Below are 17838 nucleotides of genomic sequence, written 5' to 3'. Positions count from 1 at the left end.
TGGTTTAACCCACAGCGCCACCCGCGTCCCGTTAGAATAGTATAAAATAATATTAAGTATCAACATATAAAAATTAAACAGAAACCTATTCTTAACAATTACAATAAATAATTTCTAAACTACAATCAATAAAACGACAAGCCACAGTGCATAAAATAATACAATAAAAATTGAGAAGCAGAGACTGGAGGGTGGGGCAAGGCAGGTGGAAGAAGACTTTGCTTAATGAAGTCTCTCCCCTCACATGTTAAATTAGTTTGACATACGTCTTGGCTAGATTGAAGCATATTAATATAAACACACATTGTAGTTAATAAAACCCTGGTATTTATACCTTTTGTGTGTATTGATAGAGAAGATTAGAGCTTGCAGGAATTGCTGTGGTTCAAATGTTGTGCTGCCTCCATCTCTGCTGAACTGATGTCTGTCAAACTTGGCTTGTTTTGTAGATTCACTGAGAATTAACAAAGGCAAGCTAAACCTGAAGACTGTGTGCTGAAATTTACTGCTTGCAAGGTTCTATATATTTTAGTTTGCGTTGTCTTGACAAAATTTACAATATCTAATTGTTAGGTAGAAACTCAGCAAAAGTGTTTTCATTAACCTTAACAACATTAACATTAACCGTTTGATAAATGTACAAACTTGTAAACAGTAATATTGAAAGAATGTGGTTACAATAGGCTGCTATGCAATATGAAATATCAGATAAGTGTTGATTTTGTTGCCCTCTCAGACTTGAATATCCCAATTAATTTGTGCATGAAGTACCGGTTCACTATAGGTACCTTAAATTGATTTGCATGTTCAGATCCCGAGACCTCGCTAATAAATAAAGACACATTCGACTCAAATTTTTGTTTTGGTTTTTGGCAGAATTTAGGCCAAACTTTATTGATTACAGATAAGTGAGTGGTTGCATAGGCTCTGTTTCACCTAGCTCCCTACACCCACGGTAGGTAGCGCTGACCCAGGGTGCATCATAGGACAGCCAAGGGTAAACACCTGGGGAAGGTCAAGAGCCTGGGAGCAGACTCTGTCCCCAGATGCTCCCCAGGACACAGGCATGGCCACAGCCCCCTACTGGGGGTTGACCAAACCAATTTGAGTCCTTGGATTCCTTTAACGGAAGACCCTTCACATAGGGATTGGCACAGCTCCGCATCCCTATCCACCTTGAACCAGTGCCTATCCACAACCTTACAAGTTGTGACGATCTGCTATGCGGCATGTAAAACCCAAATGGCCACGGCCAATCAGTCAAGTGGGGAAATTCCTACTGTGCCCCTGTCCCAATGACAGACGACACACAATGTCATAGCAAGGTCAGTTGCTGAAAAAAACCCTAAATATAGGGAGAGGTGGGCAGGTGTTCCGATGCACGAGCGAAAAGAGGAAACTCTACAACACGTGCATGGGTATAAATAGGTCCCTCAAACCATCTGGCTTCTTTCCCATTGGCCAATTGTTTTTTACATGGCTTCAAAATTTATGCTAATTTTTCATCAGTAGTCCTAGACCTTCCTCTTCCTCTTATTGCTGATGATGAAAAATGATCCAGTATATTTTTTTGATTACGCACACACACACACACAAAACACACACAAACACACACACAATCGCAAGCAAAGTCCTAATTCCAGTGTTTGGAATTAACGAGCATAAAAAAACATGGTTATTCATAGTTGGTGTGTATCTTTAAACATTACTTTCCGCTGAGCCTTTGTTTGAAGCAGGGTATCATTTTCTTATTTTATTTGGTTCTGTAAATGTCAGGGCAGTGAGAGCAGTTTTTCATTTCGGTTCTAATAAGCTGTTAGAGGCATAACCACTGTGAAAAACAGAACGTTAAAAAGTCCTGTTTGCTTCTTTAGACCTCTTAAGCCACGAAGATGCAACCACGCTGAATGATGTGAAGACATTGGTTCAGCAGCTATATACCACACTGTGTATCGAGGAACACCAGCTGAATAAGGAGAAGGAGCTCGTTAGACGGCTAGAAGACCTCAAGCAGCAACTAGCGCCCCTGGAGAAGGTGAGAACCTCTCTTCATTGGTGACACCCTAAGCTGCTTTGATGAGTGGCTCAGTCGACGGCATAGCACAAATTGTATTGTAAGCTAGCAATAAATGTAGCTGAAAAAGTAGAGCTTAATAGCTTTGTGTTGCTAGTTGGATTTGTAGCCTAAAGGGAAACCTACTTTATGCAATTCTTTCTGATCTTTGTCAGAGCACGGAAATATTAAATGGGTTCCAAGTGAGTTATTTTTCATCTGCGAAATGAATTTTTGGCACTAATATTAAGCATTTCAGGGTAAATCCACAATGCAGTTCAGATTTAAACATAAAGATCCTTGCCAATGGAAACATGCTATGTATATTGCCCATGTCACAGCAGTCACCTGGGTCCTCTCCCCCAGACTTTGTTTACATAGAGCGATTCCTTTGGTGGTGCTATGAAGTTGAGATAACTCTAAACTACAGCCCTTTGGCACGCCCCTGTAATAAATTACGCTGAAACTGTGTGGGGTCCATTTTTCAAGCTCCTCCATCACAAACCACCAAGAAAGTAAGTGGATCAGCTAAGGTTGCTATCGCATTAGTTTGTCCTCTTTAACATTTATAAAGGTAAAGGTAAAGGTACCCCTGCCCGTACGGGCCAGTCTTGACAGACTCTAGGGTTGTGCGCCCATCTCACTCAAAGAGGCCAAGGGCCAGCGCTGTCCGAAGACACTTCTGTGAGCCAGAGCCGCACACGGAAATGCCGTTTACCTTCCCGCTAGTAAGCGGTCCCTATTTATCTACTTGCACCCAGGGGTGCTTTCGAACTGCTAGGTTGGCAGGCGCTGGGACCGAACAGCGGGAGCGCACCCTGCTGCGGGGATTCGAACCGCCGACCTTTCGATCGGCAAGCCCTAGGCACTGAGGCTTTAACCCACAGCGCCACCCGCGTCCCTTATTTTACAGTCTATGCCTTAACATCAAGGCTACCTTCAGAATGTAAAACACCAAGGCCCCATTAGGAGGTAGCTCAGCTTGCTATCCATTAGCTATAACCAAGGTTTGTTATTGGCTATACTCTAGGTTAGTGAGGAGAAAGCTGAACCACAAGTCCCAGCTTGGACAACACAGTAAGGCATACCTATGGGCAGTCCTTGTAAGCTATACTGTCATACTTTGGTTCTCAAATTTAATCTGTTCCGGGAGTCAGTTCGACTCACAAAAAGGTTCGAAAACCAAGGCGCAGCTTCAAATTGAAATTGGAATTGGAAGCTGCATAAGCCGTGTCGGACTTTCAGCTTCCAAAAAACATGCGCAAACCAGAACACTCACTTCCAGGTTTGTGATGTTAGGGAGCCAATTTGTTCGACAACTAAGGTGTTTGACTACCAAGGTATGACTGTAGTTTGGTTTACCGTGTTGCATGAATCAGGTCAACGACAGCTTCTCTCCCACCTTGCATCCTTCTTTGCATGTGTATAACTTATGTATATGATTACATGTTTTTCTGGTTCCCCCCATTCTATATCTGTATATCGAGACAGAGCTTATGTGAGGGTCTTAAATAGTAAACAAAACAAAAAGGGATGCAGCAGGAGGTTGGTAGTCAACAGAAAGAAATGTTTCACAATAGGAATGGAAGGTCAGTTATTTTGAACTTGAAATGTTAGCCACTCAGTCGACTGTAAACAAGTTTACACCCACCCACCCCATATTTTATTGATTTCAAAGTTAAACAGCATTCTATTTAAGGATCGTTATAATATCAGCATTGAAAACACCAATCCTACTTTATGTGCTTATTTCGTGTTTAACCTTCGTTGAGAAGCAACAGCTCAACACAGTTCTGAACATTTTTGTCCTGCAGGTTAGGATGGAAATCCGCCGGAAAGCAGAGAAGAGGACCACCTGGGTGCTCTGGGGTGGGCTGGCGTACATGGCCACGCAGTTTGGAATTCTGGCCCGGCTCACTTGGTGGGAATACTCTTGGGACATTATGGAGCCGGTGACCTACTTCATCACATATGGCAGTGCCATGGCAATGTACGCATACTTCGTAGTAACGCGTCAGGTGAGGCTTGCTTTTGGTTTTATTCTACATTATAAGCGGGTGTTCAGAAAACCCCATTCTCATAAATATGACTTTTCCTCATCTGTGCTGTTCTTTTCTTGAAAATGAGGGTGCCTACCCTGTGTACTTCTGAATCTTTGGCTGGTTTATCCATATACCATCATAATGTGGCAAAAAATATTCAACATTAAGCAATGACGTACGTGTGTGTGTGTGAACGTAACAGATGCAGTGGAACCTTGGTTTTGGAGCATCTTGGAAGCTGAACGTTTCAGAAGCCAAACACTGAAAACCCGGAAGTAATTGCTTCTGTTTTTGAACGGAAACCCGGAAGTAATTGCTTCCGTTTTCAAACGCGCCACTGAAGTAGAATGGCTTCTGAGGTGCGTTTCTCAATTTTCACCATAGACTTTGCCAACAGCCCTTTGCACCTCGGTTGTTGAACGTTTTGGAAGTCAAACGGTCTTCCAGAATGGATTACGTTCGACAACCAGGGTTCTACTGTATAACATTCAATTTATAACAGATATAGCAACAGACATAACTCACTGAGCATTAGCTGAGATGAGCAAATTCCTCCATAAACCAAAGATCTGTTTCCTTCTGTTGCTCTGATGAACCACTGCACAGTTGTCGTTTTCAGAGTAGCAAAGGTGTCAAAACTTGCATGCTACTACATCCCAGAAGAGGCAAAAAGTTCAAAAAAAGCCCCCACCTTGCCATAGCTTAACTCCATCACCTGAATCTAGCAATATGTAAAATGATAACAGGGTGATAGGCCAAAAAGACTTCACAGCTTATCACTCTTTAGCTGATAACCGGACTTGAGTTCATGGCTGTAGAAAAGCTTCAATATTTTGTAATGCATTTATTGCCCATTTCCTATATTAATTAATCAACAGTTTTATCCCCTTTCTTCCCAACCCTCTTATACTAATGCCTTCCTTTTTTCTTTTTTATTCAATCTTTGATTGCACAGGAGTATGTATACCCAGATGCCAGAGACCGGCAGTACTTATTATTTTTCCATAAAGGAGCCAGAAAGACGCGTTTTGATCTAGAAAAATACAATCAACTCAAGGATGCTATTGCTCAGGTAATGAAAGTAATTTCAACTAATGGGGGTGGGGTGGGAAGATACCCTCCCATCCCATCCCAGTGTTGGATCTTGGTAACTGAGTGTGGCACTTTCCCACATTCTCTTATCACCATGTACTATGAAGTGCTGCATATTATGGCAGGTGTTAATAATTCTGGCATAGATACTAAAGGTGGAATCCAACATGGTGCTCTTCCAGTCTGCCCTCTTCATCCCCCCCCCCCCCACCGTTCTGAGGGTTCTCCCAACCCGCCCCCAAGCCAAATTAAGAGGCTGCAGAGGGTGGAAAGGGGGGAAATCCCTGCTGTACAAGTAGAAGTCTTTGCTCTCAAGCCTTCTGCTGAAAGTGCTGGTTAGGTGGATCCTGCCTTAAGTTTAAATGGCTGGTTTGAACCTGCAACAGTGCAGGTGGGGAAATGGAAGTCCTAGTTGTTGTCTTGCAGGGGCTAAAAGAGTAAATGTCTGTTGGGTGCCACTTTAAATGATTGCACACATCAAATCTCTCTTCTTCCTGGTGGATGATTATGACTAGTTGCTACAAAACCTTAAACCGTTTGCCCACTGTTGGAGGCAGTTTCATGTACCTGCCATGCCTCAGCTGAGAATCCAGCATGTGCATCAATGTCATGTGATAGCTGAGTGAGGTCCCCATGGAATATGCCCTAATCTATCCATGGTTTATGGCTGTACAAATTACCTGCAGATGGTGCGTTTGTGGGACTCCCTTGGGTGGCTCACTGATGTTTATAGAAGAGTTGCCAGCTGTCCATCATTTTCCTAGTCTAGTCAGTAAAACCACCTCTACCATGGTCTATAATTCCACCGAACTTTAGAATTGGCCCAATACAGGGCTCTTCCTCTTAACACCATGGCTGCACATCTAATACCTTGACCCTATTAGTGTTGGGGCTTGCCAGCATTTTTTTAAACAGACTTGGCAAGACTTCTTACATTTATGAATGCTGTTCTTTCTGCCCCTGACATTAATCTTGGATTCTATAGAATGCTGTGTTGTTCGTTGTATACAGGAAATAAGCATTATCTGGTGGGAGGTGCGTGTGATCTCTAGGAGAGGGATAATCCATTTTTTCTGCCACTTTGGAAATTACTGACTTTGCAGTTGCTGCAACTGAAATTGCTAAGTCTTTGGGGATAAGTGTTCAATCTACTTGGAGGGGGATTATTGCACTTAATTAGGGCTGGGTATTTTTTATTTCAATTGGATATATGTAAATAATCATAAAAATATTGTGCTTGTATAATAATAATAATAATAATAATAATAATAATAATAATAATAATTTATTTATACCCCACCTATCTGGCTGGGTTTCCCCAGCCACCCTGGGCGGCTCCCAACTGAATATTAAAAACATGATAAAGCATCAAACGTTAAAAACTTCTCTAAACAGGGCTGCCTTCAGATGTCTTCGAAAAGTCAGAAAGTTGTTTATTTCCTTGACATCTGATCGAAGGGTGTTCCACAGGGCAGGTGCCACTACCGAGAAGGCCCTCTGCCTGGTTCCCTGTAACCTCACTTCTCGCAGTGAGGGAACCAACAGAAGGCCCTTGGAGCTGGACCTCAGTGTCCAGGCTGAATGATGTTGGTTCAGATGGTATCATCTACTTATTTTTCATAAAATTTCTATGAGTTACAGCTTCAACAATAAAGAGATCACATTACATTACAGCAGGAGTCGTTAACCTGTAACCCCCCCCCCGATGTTACTGAGGTACAGAACCCCTCATTCCTGACAACTGGCTGCGACTGATGGGACTTGTCATTCAGCAACATCTGAAGGGGTGTATTTCAGCACTTTGTGGCGAAATGTGGTTCTTATAGCTTTCTCCCCCCCTTAATTTTCAGGCAGAATTGGATCTGAAGAGGCTTCGAGACCCCTTGCAGGTGCATTTGCCTGTCCGACAAATCAGCGATAAAGACTGACCAGCCCAGGTCCTCTGAACCCTGGCAGACTTGGCAAAACGGTTCATAGCTCTCGCCTCTTTAATTAAAGCATTGCTGGTGGAAGCTGGGAGGTCTTGCGGGGTGGAGGGCTTTTTAATCATTCAAAGCAGAACAAGGACCATGGCTGGGGAGGGGTCAGTGTGTTCAACGAGAAGATTGGGCATTGTGGGATGTTAAGTCTTTTCAAAGGGCTTGACAAATACCGTCACATTTAAACGTTCTTTCTTCCTGGATGAAAATATATATAAAAAAGTCGGCATTTCATAAACAGAATGTATAGGGGGCATATTTTTCCGGCTTGGCAGTGTCTGCCTCTTGATGATGCACCAGCAGCCTGCTAAGCTTTTTAAAAGACTTCTCCTCTTTCAAAATACCAATAATAAATAATAACAGTGCATCAAAAAAAGTGAAGAAGAAGGGGGAAAAGCACCATCTTATGAAGCTATGGCTGCTGATCCAATTGGCCCTACATGAACATTCACTCTAGATTGGACCTAGTGTGTCTCTTTTGTAACCTTCATGTGAAACTGCTTTTTACTTTAAAAGAAAACGAAGCAGACTTTCTCCTTTATGGGATGATTACATCACTATAGTCAGTTTTATCGATATCACAAGCGGAATAACCCTTGCCCTGAACGTTTGATAATTGACACTTTGAATGACTTACTACATTCTTAAACTTGAACATGTCCCACTGCCCTGGATGTACTTCTAGATATAAATGGTGATATTGCATGAGAGAATTTTTCATATTCAGTCTTAAGGGAGGGAAGTCTCCCCCTACTCTTTCCACCCCAGAATCTGGTAGTGACCTGGATTAATCAAATCACAAAGGTTGGTTTAAATATATATCAAATTGGGTACTTGACTCAAAACCATGACTCTTTACAGAAAAAGCATTAGGACAGGTATAATTAAATGTGATGTTTGCATAGCAGAGTGAATGATGTGTCTTTCATGAAGTCGCCTGGTCTGGAGACTTTGTCAAAGGCCTGGAGTAGAAGACCACAGAGTTCCACATTGATTCACAAGCCCTTTCTTTCTTTGGTAGCTTTAAAAAGAACGCCCCGGTGCCTAGGAGCCAGGGTTTCTGCGGAGTAGCAGATTGCAAACTCCTTTTTTTATTATTGTTGTTATTATTTTAAAAGTTGAGGAAATGGCACTCCATCACCCTCCACTTCTTGCAAACCAACTGGGTGGTTCCGCCCCTCCTCCCCTGAGCGGATCTTGCATCCTGCATGGAGTGGAATCAGCCTTTTCTTATCATCCTGTGATAAATACTGTGGAGACAGGATGGAAGTTGCAGAAGGGCTCTAAGCTTAATTCGCAGAAAGGCCGGGTGTTTCCTTTCAGTTCACTACTTCTCACTGTGTCAAGGCGAGAGGCTCCCACTTTCTGGAGAAACCATGTTTTAAAGTGTACAAAATAAATATAAACCAGACGCCAGGTGCCTTGCAGATGTGGAAATGCAGACGGGACCGCTGCTGCCTCCTCTCACTCGATGGCATGTTGGACTGAATCGATGCATGTTCCAAGGTGTTTTTTCTTTCTTTCTCTCTCTCTCCCCCCACCTTTGTCTTTCTGTTCTCAGTTACATTTTTGATTTTCGTTTGGTTTTTTAAAAAACAAAACAAAAACAAACCTGTTTTATCCTCTTTGTATGCGGCATTTTAAAAAAGGAAGAAGACGAGCAGTCCTGTAGAGGAACATTTTATGTGTGTTTGGGGCGAGGGAGGGGCATGGAGAAAAAGTCCTTAAAAAATAAAGTAAAATACTGAACATGTGTAAAATCCTGTATCATTTATTAAATATGTATAAAAGAGCAATGTACTTCTGGAACAATAAATAACTATTCAGTTTTTGAACTGTTGTGTTGAAACTGATTTCTTCCCAGTTGAAAGGAGTGAATCAAGTGTTTGCCAACTTTTGCCTGTTTGGGCCTCTTTCATTTATGGATAAGCCCAAACCAAGATGTCTCATGCTTTACAAAAATCATACAGGGATGGTAGTTCTGTGTGGGAAACAACATTCATCCCATAGATCACAGTATGCGGTGGTACATTCTCAGCGATTGTACCTCTTATGTACATGGAGTTGACGACCTGTGTGCCAGTGATCATCACATAAGCACACAATTTCCCGTATGCAGTATAATCTCTATTGTAACAGGCAGACTTTTCCTCAACTGATAGATATCATTCTTGCCCTGGAATGGCAGTAAAGAAGAATGCCCTGCAATATAGCTTTGACCATAAACTTGAGATACAGAAGCTTCACTTAACCCATGGGTGAGGAATCTGTTGCTCTCCAGTTGTTGTTGGACTTAGACTCATAGAATCCTAAGAGTTGGAAGGGACCTCAATGGTCTCATATAGTCGAACCTTTGCAATACAGGAATCACAACCGTTAAGGGATGATGGAAGTTGTGGCTCAGCAACACCTGAAGTCCCCCACCCCCTAACAGTGGAAGCGGGGACTTGTTCTATCAACCTGCACCTTCCTTATGCCTGCTGATCGCAGAGGAGGCTTCTGTACAGCTCTATGGTCATTAGCAGATGGTGTGGTAGGATGTAGGTGCTGACTTGATGTCCCAACAGGTGAGTTGCTGCTGCTTACTAGGAGAAGGAAGGAGGGTGGTGGCTGGTGCAGAAGGAGCACCAGATTGGCTGATGCATTTGTACCACACTGACCTCGATGGCGCCTTGCTCCTCCCAGGAAGCACCAGCCAACTCAATGGCCGAGAGGTCAAGTAAGTGTCTCCCACCGTACCAATCTGCCTGCAAATGACTACAATAAGACTGGATGTCAGGAAAACCCTTGCCTGCCATGTTGCAGTGCCAAATTCAAAACAAGTGAAAAATATTCGTTTATCACCTACACTGTTGAGATTTCCACCGTGCTAGACATCTGGAGTTGTTTAGGAACCTATGATGCTTTAGGGGGATAAAGTAGGCAAGGAAGCAATAAGATTAAGCACTGTCTTCCACCATAACACATCTTTGCTTCAAATTACACACTCCCAACACCTCTCTGCGACAGAAAGGATGTGTGAGTTCAGTTGTTTAACTTGATCTTCCCTGGAAGTGGCTTTTAGAGGAAGGAAAAGGCACTGGCCCACAAATGCACTGAGAAATAAATGAATAAGCTGCCAAAACCTGCTCAAAACCAGTACATGACCTACCTCCACATTACCAAGATACACCTTTTGTTGCTGCCTCTTTTAAAATCTGTGAAGCAGGTGAATTGTTTTCAAAAGTTGCTTTGACATTTTTCATTGTTGTTGTGAAGAAAAGCCTTGCTCTCTTCCCCACCATTTTGCCAGAGCACTCAGGCACCTATTTCCAGGCCCAATTCCTAAATCTACAATCCCAGGATGGGTTCTGTCAAGCAGGAAGATGAAGAAAAATGCAATGGGGTTTTACATCAGCACAAACCATCTTCACCTACCCCAGGGGTTGTCTACAGTCTCCGCAACTCTTAGCATGTATCACACTACCTCAGGGGTCAACAACCTTTTTCAGCCATGGGCCAGTCCACCGTCCCTCAGACTATGTGGTGGGCCAGACTATATTTGGGGGGGGGGAGAGAGAGAATGAATTCCTATGCCCCACAAATAACCCAGAGATGCATTTTAAATAAAAGGACACAGTCTACTCATGTAAAAACACTCTGATTCCCGGACCATCCGTGGGCCAGACTGAGAAGGCGATTGGGCTGCATCTGGCCCTCGGGCCTTAGGTTGCCTACCCCTGCACTACCTGGCCAAAAGCGACCTGTGCTTTGATATTTAAAACCTCCAGCTGTCACTCAATCCATTGTTGGTGAAAAAGTCCTTAAAAACTGAGCTGCCTTTTGCCCTTCAGTGACCATCGGAAAAACCAGCAAATGATCACCTTTGCTGTGTTACTCATGAGTAGACCAGACACAGGTTTGTAACTAACTAGGTCAGCATTGGTCATCTCCTTTTATTTTCAGTCTGTTTTGTCCATTTGTCCTCTTCCTTTTTTGTTCTCAATAAAACATCATATAATTTGGCTGCTGGGGTCTGACATTAATGCCAAACTTTAGGATTCTGGTAATCACCCATGTGCCTAGGTTGTTTGGTTCATGCTACAGGGCATGGGAGTTGATAAGAGAGGCACAGACTGCTCTGATTCCAGGGAGAGCCAGAAGCTGGTGCTACTCTGAGTAAACTGAGAGGGATCTGGCTGAGAAGTGCAGAGTGCGCTGTCTCAGACCCACATTTTAGTACTTCCTTGGGTGCTCCAGAATTCTCTCCCATCCAGAGGCTTTCATATGGAAAGGTTGCAGGGCAGCAATAGCCAGATAGTTGAGGTGCAGCATGACTCCCCTACAAGGCAATTGTGCAACAGTTGTGCCAACGCAGGCACTCCCCTCCTTCCCCTTATGTTACAATTTGCACCATCAAGCACAATAATGCTAGGAAAAATGGCCACTGTTACATCTAAGGAGACCCCCATCTCCCAGTGTGCAACCTATCATGCCGGCTAAAGGTATCAGTGACAAACCAGCATTGCTCATCTCACAGGAGGATTCCTTTAGCATTATAGTAAGGCTCAAGTGCTTCATAATGCAATACAAGACCAGGCTAGTGAGAGGTGTCGTCACTTGGTCCCAGGCATCCATCCTCCCCGTTGGGATTTGGGCTTAAAAGGCCAAGGAAATTTGTGGGTGTGCGACTAAGGTGTAGGCAAACCTAGTTTATGAAATTTCACATTACGCATCATGGACCACTGCTAAGGACTTGGCTTCCAGTTTCCTAGCACTGTGGAGCATGAGCCAACATGTGAGAACCTTAACTCCAGTCTTAAACTGACATATTTATTATATGCATTTATGTATGTAGTAGCATACATGAGAACCATTTCCTGTTAAGTGTTCCAGCCGAAACACAGATTTTCACCTCAGTGAGAACTATGCCTTTGGTGAGATTACTTGCAGAGAGGTATGTACAAAAACGTGTCAATGTGTCTGTTTTCCCATCTTTAATTGTTGGCTGCTTGCCTACAATTAAAATCAGCAAAATGTTTCATTTCATGGCTGTAATCTGAAGATAGCTGATTCCATGATTTTTTATTATTATGTGGCATTGATCTAATACGTTTGTGAATGATTAATATTCAGGCGAATATTCCATTTCAGGGTGTTTAAAGCTCTGTTGGAATTATAGCTTCCTGTCCACCTTTCCTTCTTTGCTCTGTGGTTGTGACAAAAAGTAACCTTTCAATAAATACCAAGGAAGCCCTTCTCCTTTCCCAGGTACAGCCATCTGCAAGAAATTATATATGCTGCCTCCTCACTATTGGTGACTCCCATTGTGCTTCATAGGCAGTGCTATTTCTCTAGAAAAAGAGGTGCCAGAACTCATAATGAATGCCTCTCTTGTTCTCTTATAATGGCAGTGGCGCCCACCTGAGATGTGCTGGAACTGAGTTCTGGTGAGTTCCAGCCGAAAAAAGCCTTGTTGATAGGCTGCTCTACTTTGACCTCCCTTTCTTCATCACTTCTTTTGCCTCTCATGCTATCTCTGTGTGGGCAGCCTACTGATGGGTACATCCCATAATATTAGTATTATTTAATAAATAATACTTTATCTTGCCCAAGGCAGCTCAAAGCAACCACCGACCAACAAACAAATGACATTAAAACCAATTGATGGGGGGGGGGGATACATTTAAAACACGAAGGTAATCCTGTGGGTTAAGCCACAGAGCCTAGGACTTGCTGATCAGAAGGTTGGCGGTTCAAATCCCTGCAACGGGGTGAGCTCCCGTTGCTCAGTCCCTGCTCCTGCCAACCTAGCAGTTCGAAAGCACGTCAAAGTGCAAGCAGCTAAATAGGTACCGCTCCGGCGGGAAGGTAAACAGTGTTTCCGTGTGCTGCTCTGGTTCGCCAGAAGTGGCTTAGTCATGCTGGCCACATGACCCGGAAGCTGTACGCCGGCTCCCTCAGCCAATAAAGCGAGATGAGCGCCGCAACCCCAGAGTCGGTCACGACTGGACCTAATGGTCAGGGGTCCCTTTACCTTTACCCACATCTAGAAGACCACAGAAAGTTTAAGGCTAAATTGTTAGAGGTAAAACTGTGATGTATCCAGACCCTCCAAGTGTCCCTATTTTTCAGGGATGTCCCTGATTTGGAGAAGCCATCCTGGTTTCTTATTTGATCCCAGAGTGTCCCACTTTTCATTAGGATGTGCCTATTTTCATTGGAGAAATGTTGGAGGGAGGTATCCTACCTCTAAGCCATCTGAAGGCAATCCTTTTTTATATGTTTTAAATGTTTTTTTAAATGTTAATGTTTTATTATTGTTCTTATATGTTGGAAGCTGCCAAGAATGGCTGGGGCAACCCAGTAAGATGTGTGGGGTATAAATAGTAAAATTATCATTATGAAATGGGGCGTCCCTATATGCATCGGAGAAATGTTTGAGGGTATGAATATATCCACAACCTCCATAATAAAGTATAAGGATGGGGCACTGAGTCAAGATCGTTAAGGGAGTTGAGTTTATTCCCCAATTCCGTAACTTATCTGCTAATGGTTTCCTTTATTTTATCAATTTTTCTGCTTTGCTCCCTCAGCACTCCTTTGCTTTGGATTATTTTTTCCTTGTATCCATCTTTGGTTTTAGTAGTGTTTCAGTTAAAGGCAGGTGGTTTTATTCATGTATATTTTTAACTTTTGCCTGGATAGAATATGAGCTCATAAATCCCCAGTGGAACTTGTTTACCAAAATAAGGTCTTCCTAGCTCCTTGACCCCCAGCAATCAATCTTAGAAGCATGTCCAAACTTATCTGGAATATGCAACCTTCAGTTGACTGTCGGCAAGGCCTTGCCACATGTGGCTGGTTCTTGGTGGCCTGAAATAGAGCTGCAGCAAAGTGCTGTTTCTCACATTTCCCTCTCCTGAACCAATGTGAAAGAATACAGAAGGTGAAAACTTCACGTTGTTTATGCAAAACGGAATAGCGAAAAGGAGGCTGGCAAAGTTCTTTCAATTGGCTGTATAGATGCAGCAAATCAGGACAGTTAAGATGGATGCCAGAAAATGGTTGTGCGTCTCTGGTAGAGAGGCACTGTGAAACTGTGGTTGTTTTTAATGTTCTGTTTTATGCACGGTATGTTTTATTTATTTATTTATTTATTTATTTTTGGAATACAGTATATAATATTTTATTTTCCACATTCAATAAACAAAAAAAAGAACAAATCGACAAACACATCAAAAGGAAAAAAGCAAAAGAAAAACAATACATACATTATACAAAAACATAAAGAAAAATGAAAACGGTAAGAATAAAAGAGTTAAAAACAAATATTGTATCATTATATTCTTCAGCATTAACTTAGGTCTGCGACTTCCCCATGCCTTCCCACTCTGGATTCTAGGTCTTATATTCTGGTAGTAAACTCTTTCCCTCTGGCGTATCTTTGGTTCAGATTAATATTATTGTCTTATTTATCCTTACATTTCCCTATGTCTTATTAAATATACTTTCTTTAACATTGTCATTTTTATAATAACATTCTTTTACATTCAATCTGATAACCTCAAACGTTCGTAATTTTATAATGCTTCTGTAAATAGTCTTTAAATTTCCTCCAGTCTTCCTTCACCATCTCTTCTCCCTGGTCTCTGATTCTGCCGGTCATTTCTGCAAGTTCCATATAGTCGATGAGCTTCATTTGCCATTCTTCCAGCGTGGGTAGATCTTGCGTCTTCCAATATTGCGCGATGAGTATTCTTGCTGCTGTTGTAGCGTACATAAAAAAAGTTCTATCCTTCACTTGAACCTGTTGGTTTACCATACCCAGGAGAAAGGCTTCTGGGGTCTTTCTAAATGTGTATTTAAATATTTTTTTCAATTCATTATAAATCATTTCCCAGAAAACCTTAATCCTTGGGCACGTCCACCAAAGGTGAAAAAAGGTACCTTCTGCTTCTTTACATTTCCAGCATTTGTTATCAGGCATATGATACATTTTTGCAAGCTTGACTGGTGTCATGTACCACCTATATATCATTTTCATTATGTTCTCTCTTAAGGCATTACATGCCGTAAACTTTATTCCAGTGGTCCACAACCTTTCCCAGTCAGCAAACATTATGTTATGGCCAACGTCTTGAGCCCATTTAATCATAGCCGATTTCACTTCCTCATCCTGTGTGTTCCATTTCAGCAGCAAATTATACATTCTAGACAATATTTTTGTTTTAGGTTCTAATAGTTCTGTTTCCAATTTTGATTTTTCCACCTGGAAGCCAATTTTTCTGTCCATTTTAAATACCTCCATTATTTGATAATAATGAAGCCAATCTCGGACTTTTTAGTTTATCAAAACTCTGCAGTTTCAGTTTGTCACCATCCTGTTCTAAAATCTCCCAATACTTCGGCCAATTTGCCTAAATATTGAGTCTCTTTACTGCCTTAGCTTCCATTGAAGACAACCACCTTGGAGTTTTGTTTTCCAAAAGATCTTTATATCTAATCCAGACATTGAACAGTGCTTTTCTGACAATGTGAATTTTGAACATTCTATGCACTTTAACTTTGTCATACCATAGATATGCATGCCAGCCAAATGCATTATTGAACCCTTCTAAATCCAATATATCTGTGTTTTCAAGAAGTAGCCATTCCTTCAACCAGCAGAAAGCTGCTGCTTCATAATAGAGTTTTAGGTCTGGCAGGGCAAAGCCCCCTCTTTCTTTAACGTCTGTTAATATTTTAAATTTTATCCTTGGCTTTTTGCCCTGCCAGACAAATTTAGATAGATCTTTTTGCCACTTCTTGAAACAGTCAGTTTTATCAATAATCTGCAGTGTCTGAAACAAAAACAGCATTCTTGGCAATACATTCATCTTAATTACAGCAATGCGCCCCAGTAGTGAGAGTTTCAAGCTAGACCACGTATCTAGATCCTTTTTTATCTCCGTCCAGCATTTCTCATAGTTGTCTTTAAATAAGTTCCCATTTTTTGCTGTCATAGTTATTCCCAAATATTTAACTTTCTTCACTACTGTTAAACCTGTTTCTTTCTGAAACCTTTCATTTTCAATTTCTGTCAGATTTTTTGTCAAAACCTTAGTTTTTGTTTTATTTAATTTAAAGCCTGCCAATTGGCCAAATTCTTGAATCAGTTCTTAAACTTTTTTTCCACTAGATATGCACGGTATGTTTTAATGTGCTGCTGCACTATCTTGTACCAACAGGATATAAATGAATAAAGTGGATCCAAGGACAGTCTGAGGCACTGGCCAGTTTCAAGGAGGCGTGATAGAAGAGCTCTTGACAGAAGTACATTTGTGCTTATTCTGAAGCAAGTAGCTGAAAGGCCAATCCTTAAATCTGGCAGAGAAATCTCTGGAGGCTAGGAATCTCACCATCAGCGGGTGATGGAGGGCAACATTTCTGCACAATTTTTGTCTTCGAGATTGGGCAAACGAGAGGCTGCTGACCCCTCTTATTCTAAGGGTTTCTCATTGATCAACTACCCTGTAGTTACTACAGAGATACAACTAGTCAAAATGAATAATACCAGCCATCAAGCATAAGCTGAGGCAGGCAGTGAAGAGAAATAACATTTTATGTGTGTGCGTGCTTCAGATCAGAAATTCAGCTGAAAGTTGTCATATTTTATTTTATTTGATCCTAAAACGAAGTCTATATCAGCCTCCAACAACGCATAACTTCCCTTGGCTGGTTGTACGGGTGCCCTTTCAATGGGAGTTTTATGTTTTGGGAGCTGAACGCTGAAGTTCTTACTGCACAATCATTAGAGACCAAGGACACTTTCTAATGGTTGTGCCGTAAGAACTTTGACCTTCCTTCTCACACCCCTTTTGCTAAATGGAGAAGACATTAGAATGAGAGCCACGAGTAACATTTTGATTTGCCCTTAGTGTACTCCATAAAATAGGCAGACTGACCTTTCCCCCGGTGTGGCTGAACAAGTAAACGTTGCTGAAGATGCTTCATTTGCTGCTGCTACATATATAATATGTCCAGCCACAAATTCATTCTGAGGTAAAAACTTTATGAAACAATCTTTCAATTAAACAACAACAATGCACCCCTATTATGCTGTTTATGAACACCTGCTACACCTGCCTCAGAAATTTATAGCAGCAAATGGAGAAGAATACACAGCACTGAGTTAATAGCTGGAAGTGTAGAGGCTCAGAAAACAGAGCTGTGTCAACAAGGGCCCAAGAGTGTCTCTCCTTTCATCTGTGAAAGTGTGGGTGCCTCGCCCAGCTGTTCAGCCCTGAAGGGGGGCAAGGGACCTTAGTATGGCATCCAGCTAGCCTCCCTCAGTGGTAGGTTGGTCTCAGGGTATGGTCTGAAGGCATGTTTTGCTCTATTTTGGCAGACGGGGGGCGGGGGGGGGTTTGAAGTCTCATTGTCTCTTGCTCTCCTATTTCCTCTGATTAAGACACTCTTGTCCTTTCCTCATGACAGGAAGCAGAAGAAAAAAAATAAGATGGAGATAATAGCTAGGAGCCATCTTCCTTTCTTCCCACATCTCCACAGGATGCCTGGGTCTCCCTTCCTCAGTGGTCTTTCCAGATAAGATAGCAGGTGTGTCACTTTAGGGCACTTGGACAAGAAAACAATCAGAGGATGGGCTTGGAAACAAAATGAATGCATCCGCGTGTGGGGGAAATAACCCTCT

The 17838-nt window shown here is 42.1% G+C and overlaps 1 protein-coding gene across 2 annotated transcripts in view; it reads left to right on the top strand.

Moving 5' to 3' along the window:
* MCU (mitochondrial calcium uniporter) overlaps positions 1-9001 on the top strand; it is an 84691-nt gene extending 75690 nt beyond the window's left edge. The window contains exons 5-8 of one of the 2 annotated variants that reach the window (XM_083441453.1): positions 1875-2035; positions 3868-4071; positions 5051-5167; positions 7042-9001. In XM_083441453.1, the coding sequence (XP_083297579.1) occupies positions 1875-2035; positions 3868-4071; positions 5051-5167; positions 7042-7053 (494 nt within the window). In that variant the 3' untranslated portion in view covers positions 7054-9001. Of the gene's footprint in view, positions 1-1874; positions 2036-3867; positions 4072-5050; positions 5168-7037 lie in introns of both variants that reach the window. The other variant, XM_083441452.1, reaches the window with a different exon arrangement.
* The last annotated feature ends 8837 nt before the right edge of the window (positions 9002-17838 follow it).

Source organism: Podarcis tiliguerta, assembly GCF_965153285.1.
Source record: "Podarcis tiliguerta genome assembly, chromosome: 5".
NCBI classification, from domain to species: Eukaryota; Metazoa; Chordata; class Lepidosauria; order Squamata; family Lacertidae; genus Podarcis; species Podarcis tiliguerta.
This window is presented reverse-complemented; position numbering and strand designations above follow the sequence as displayed.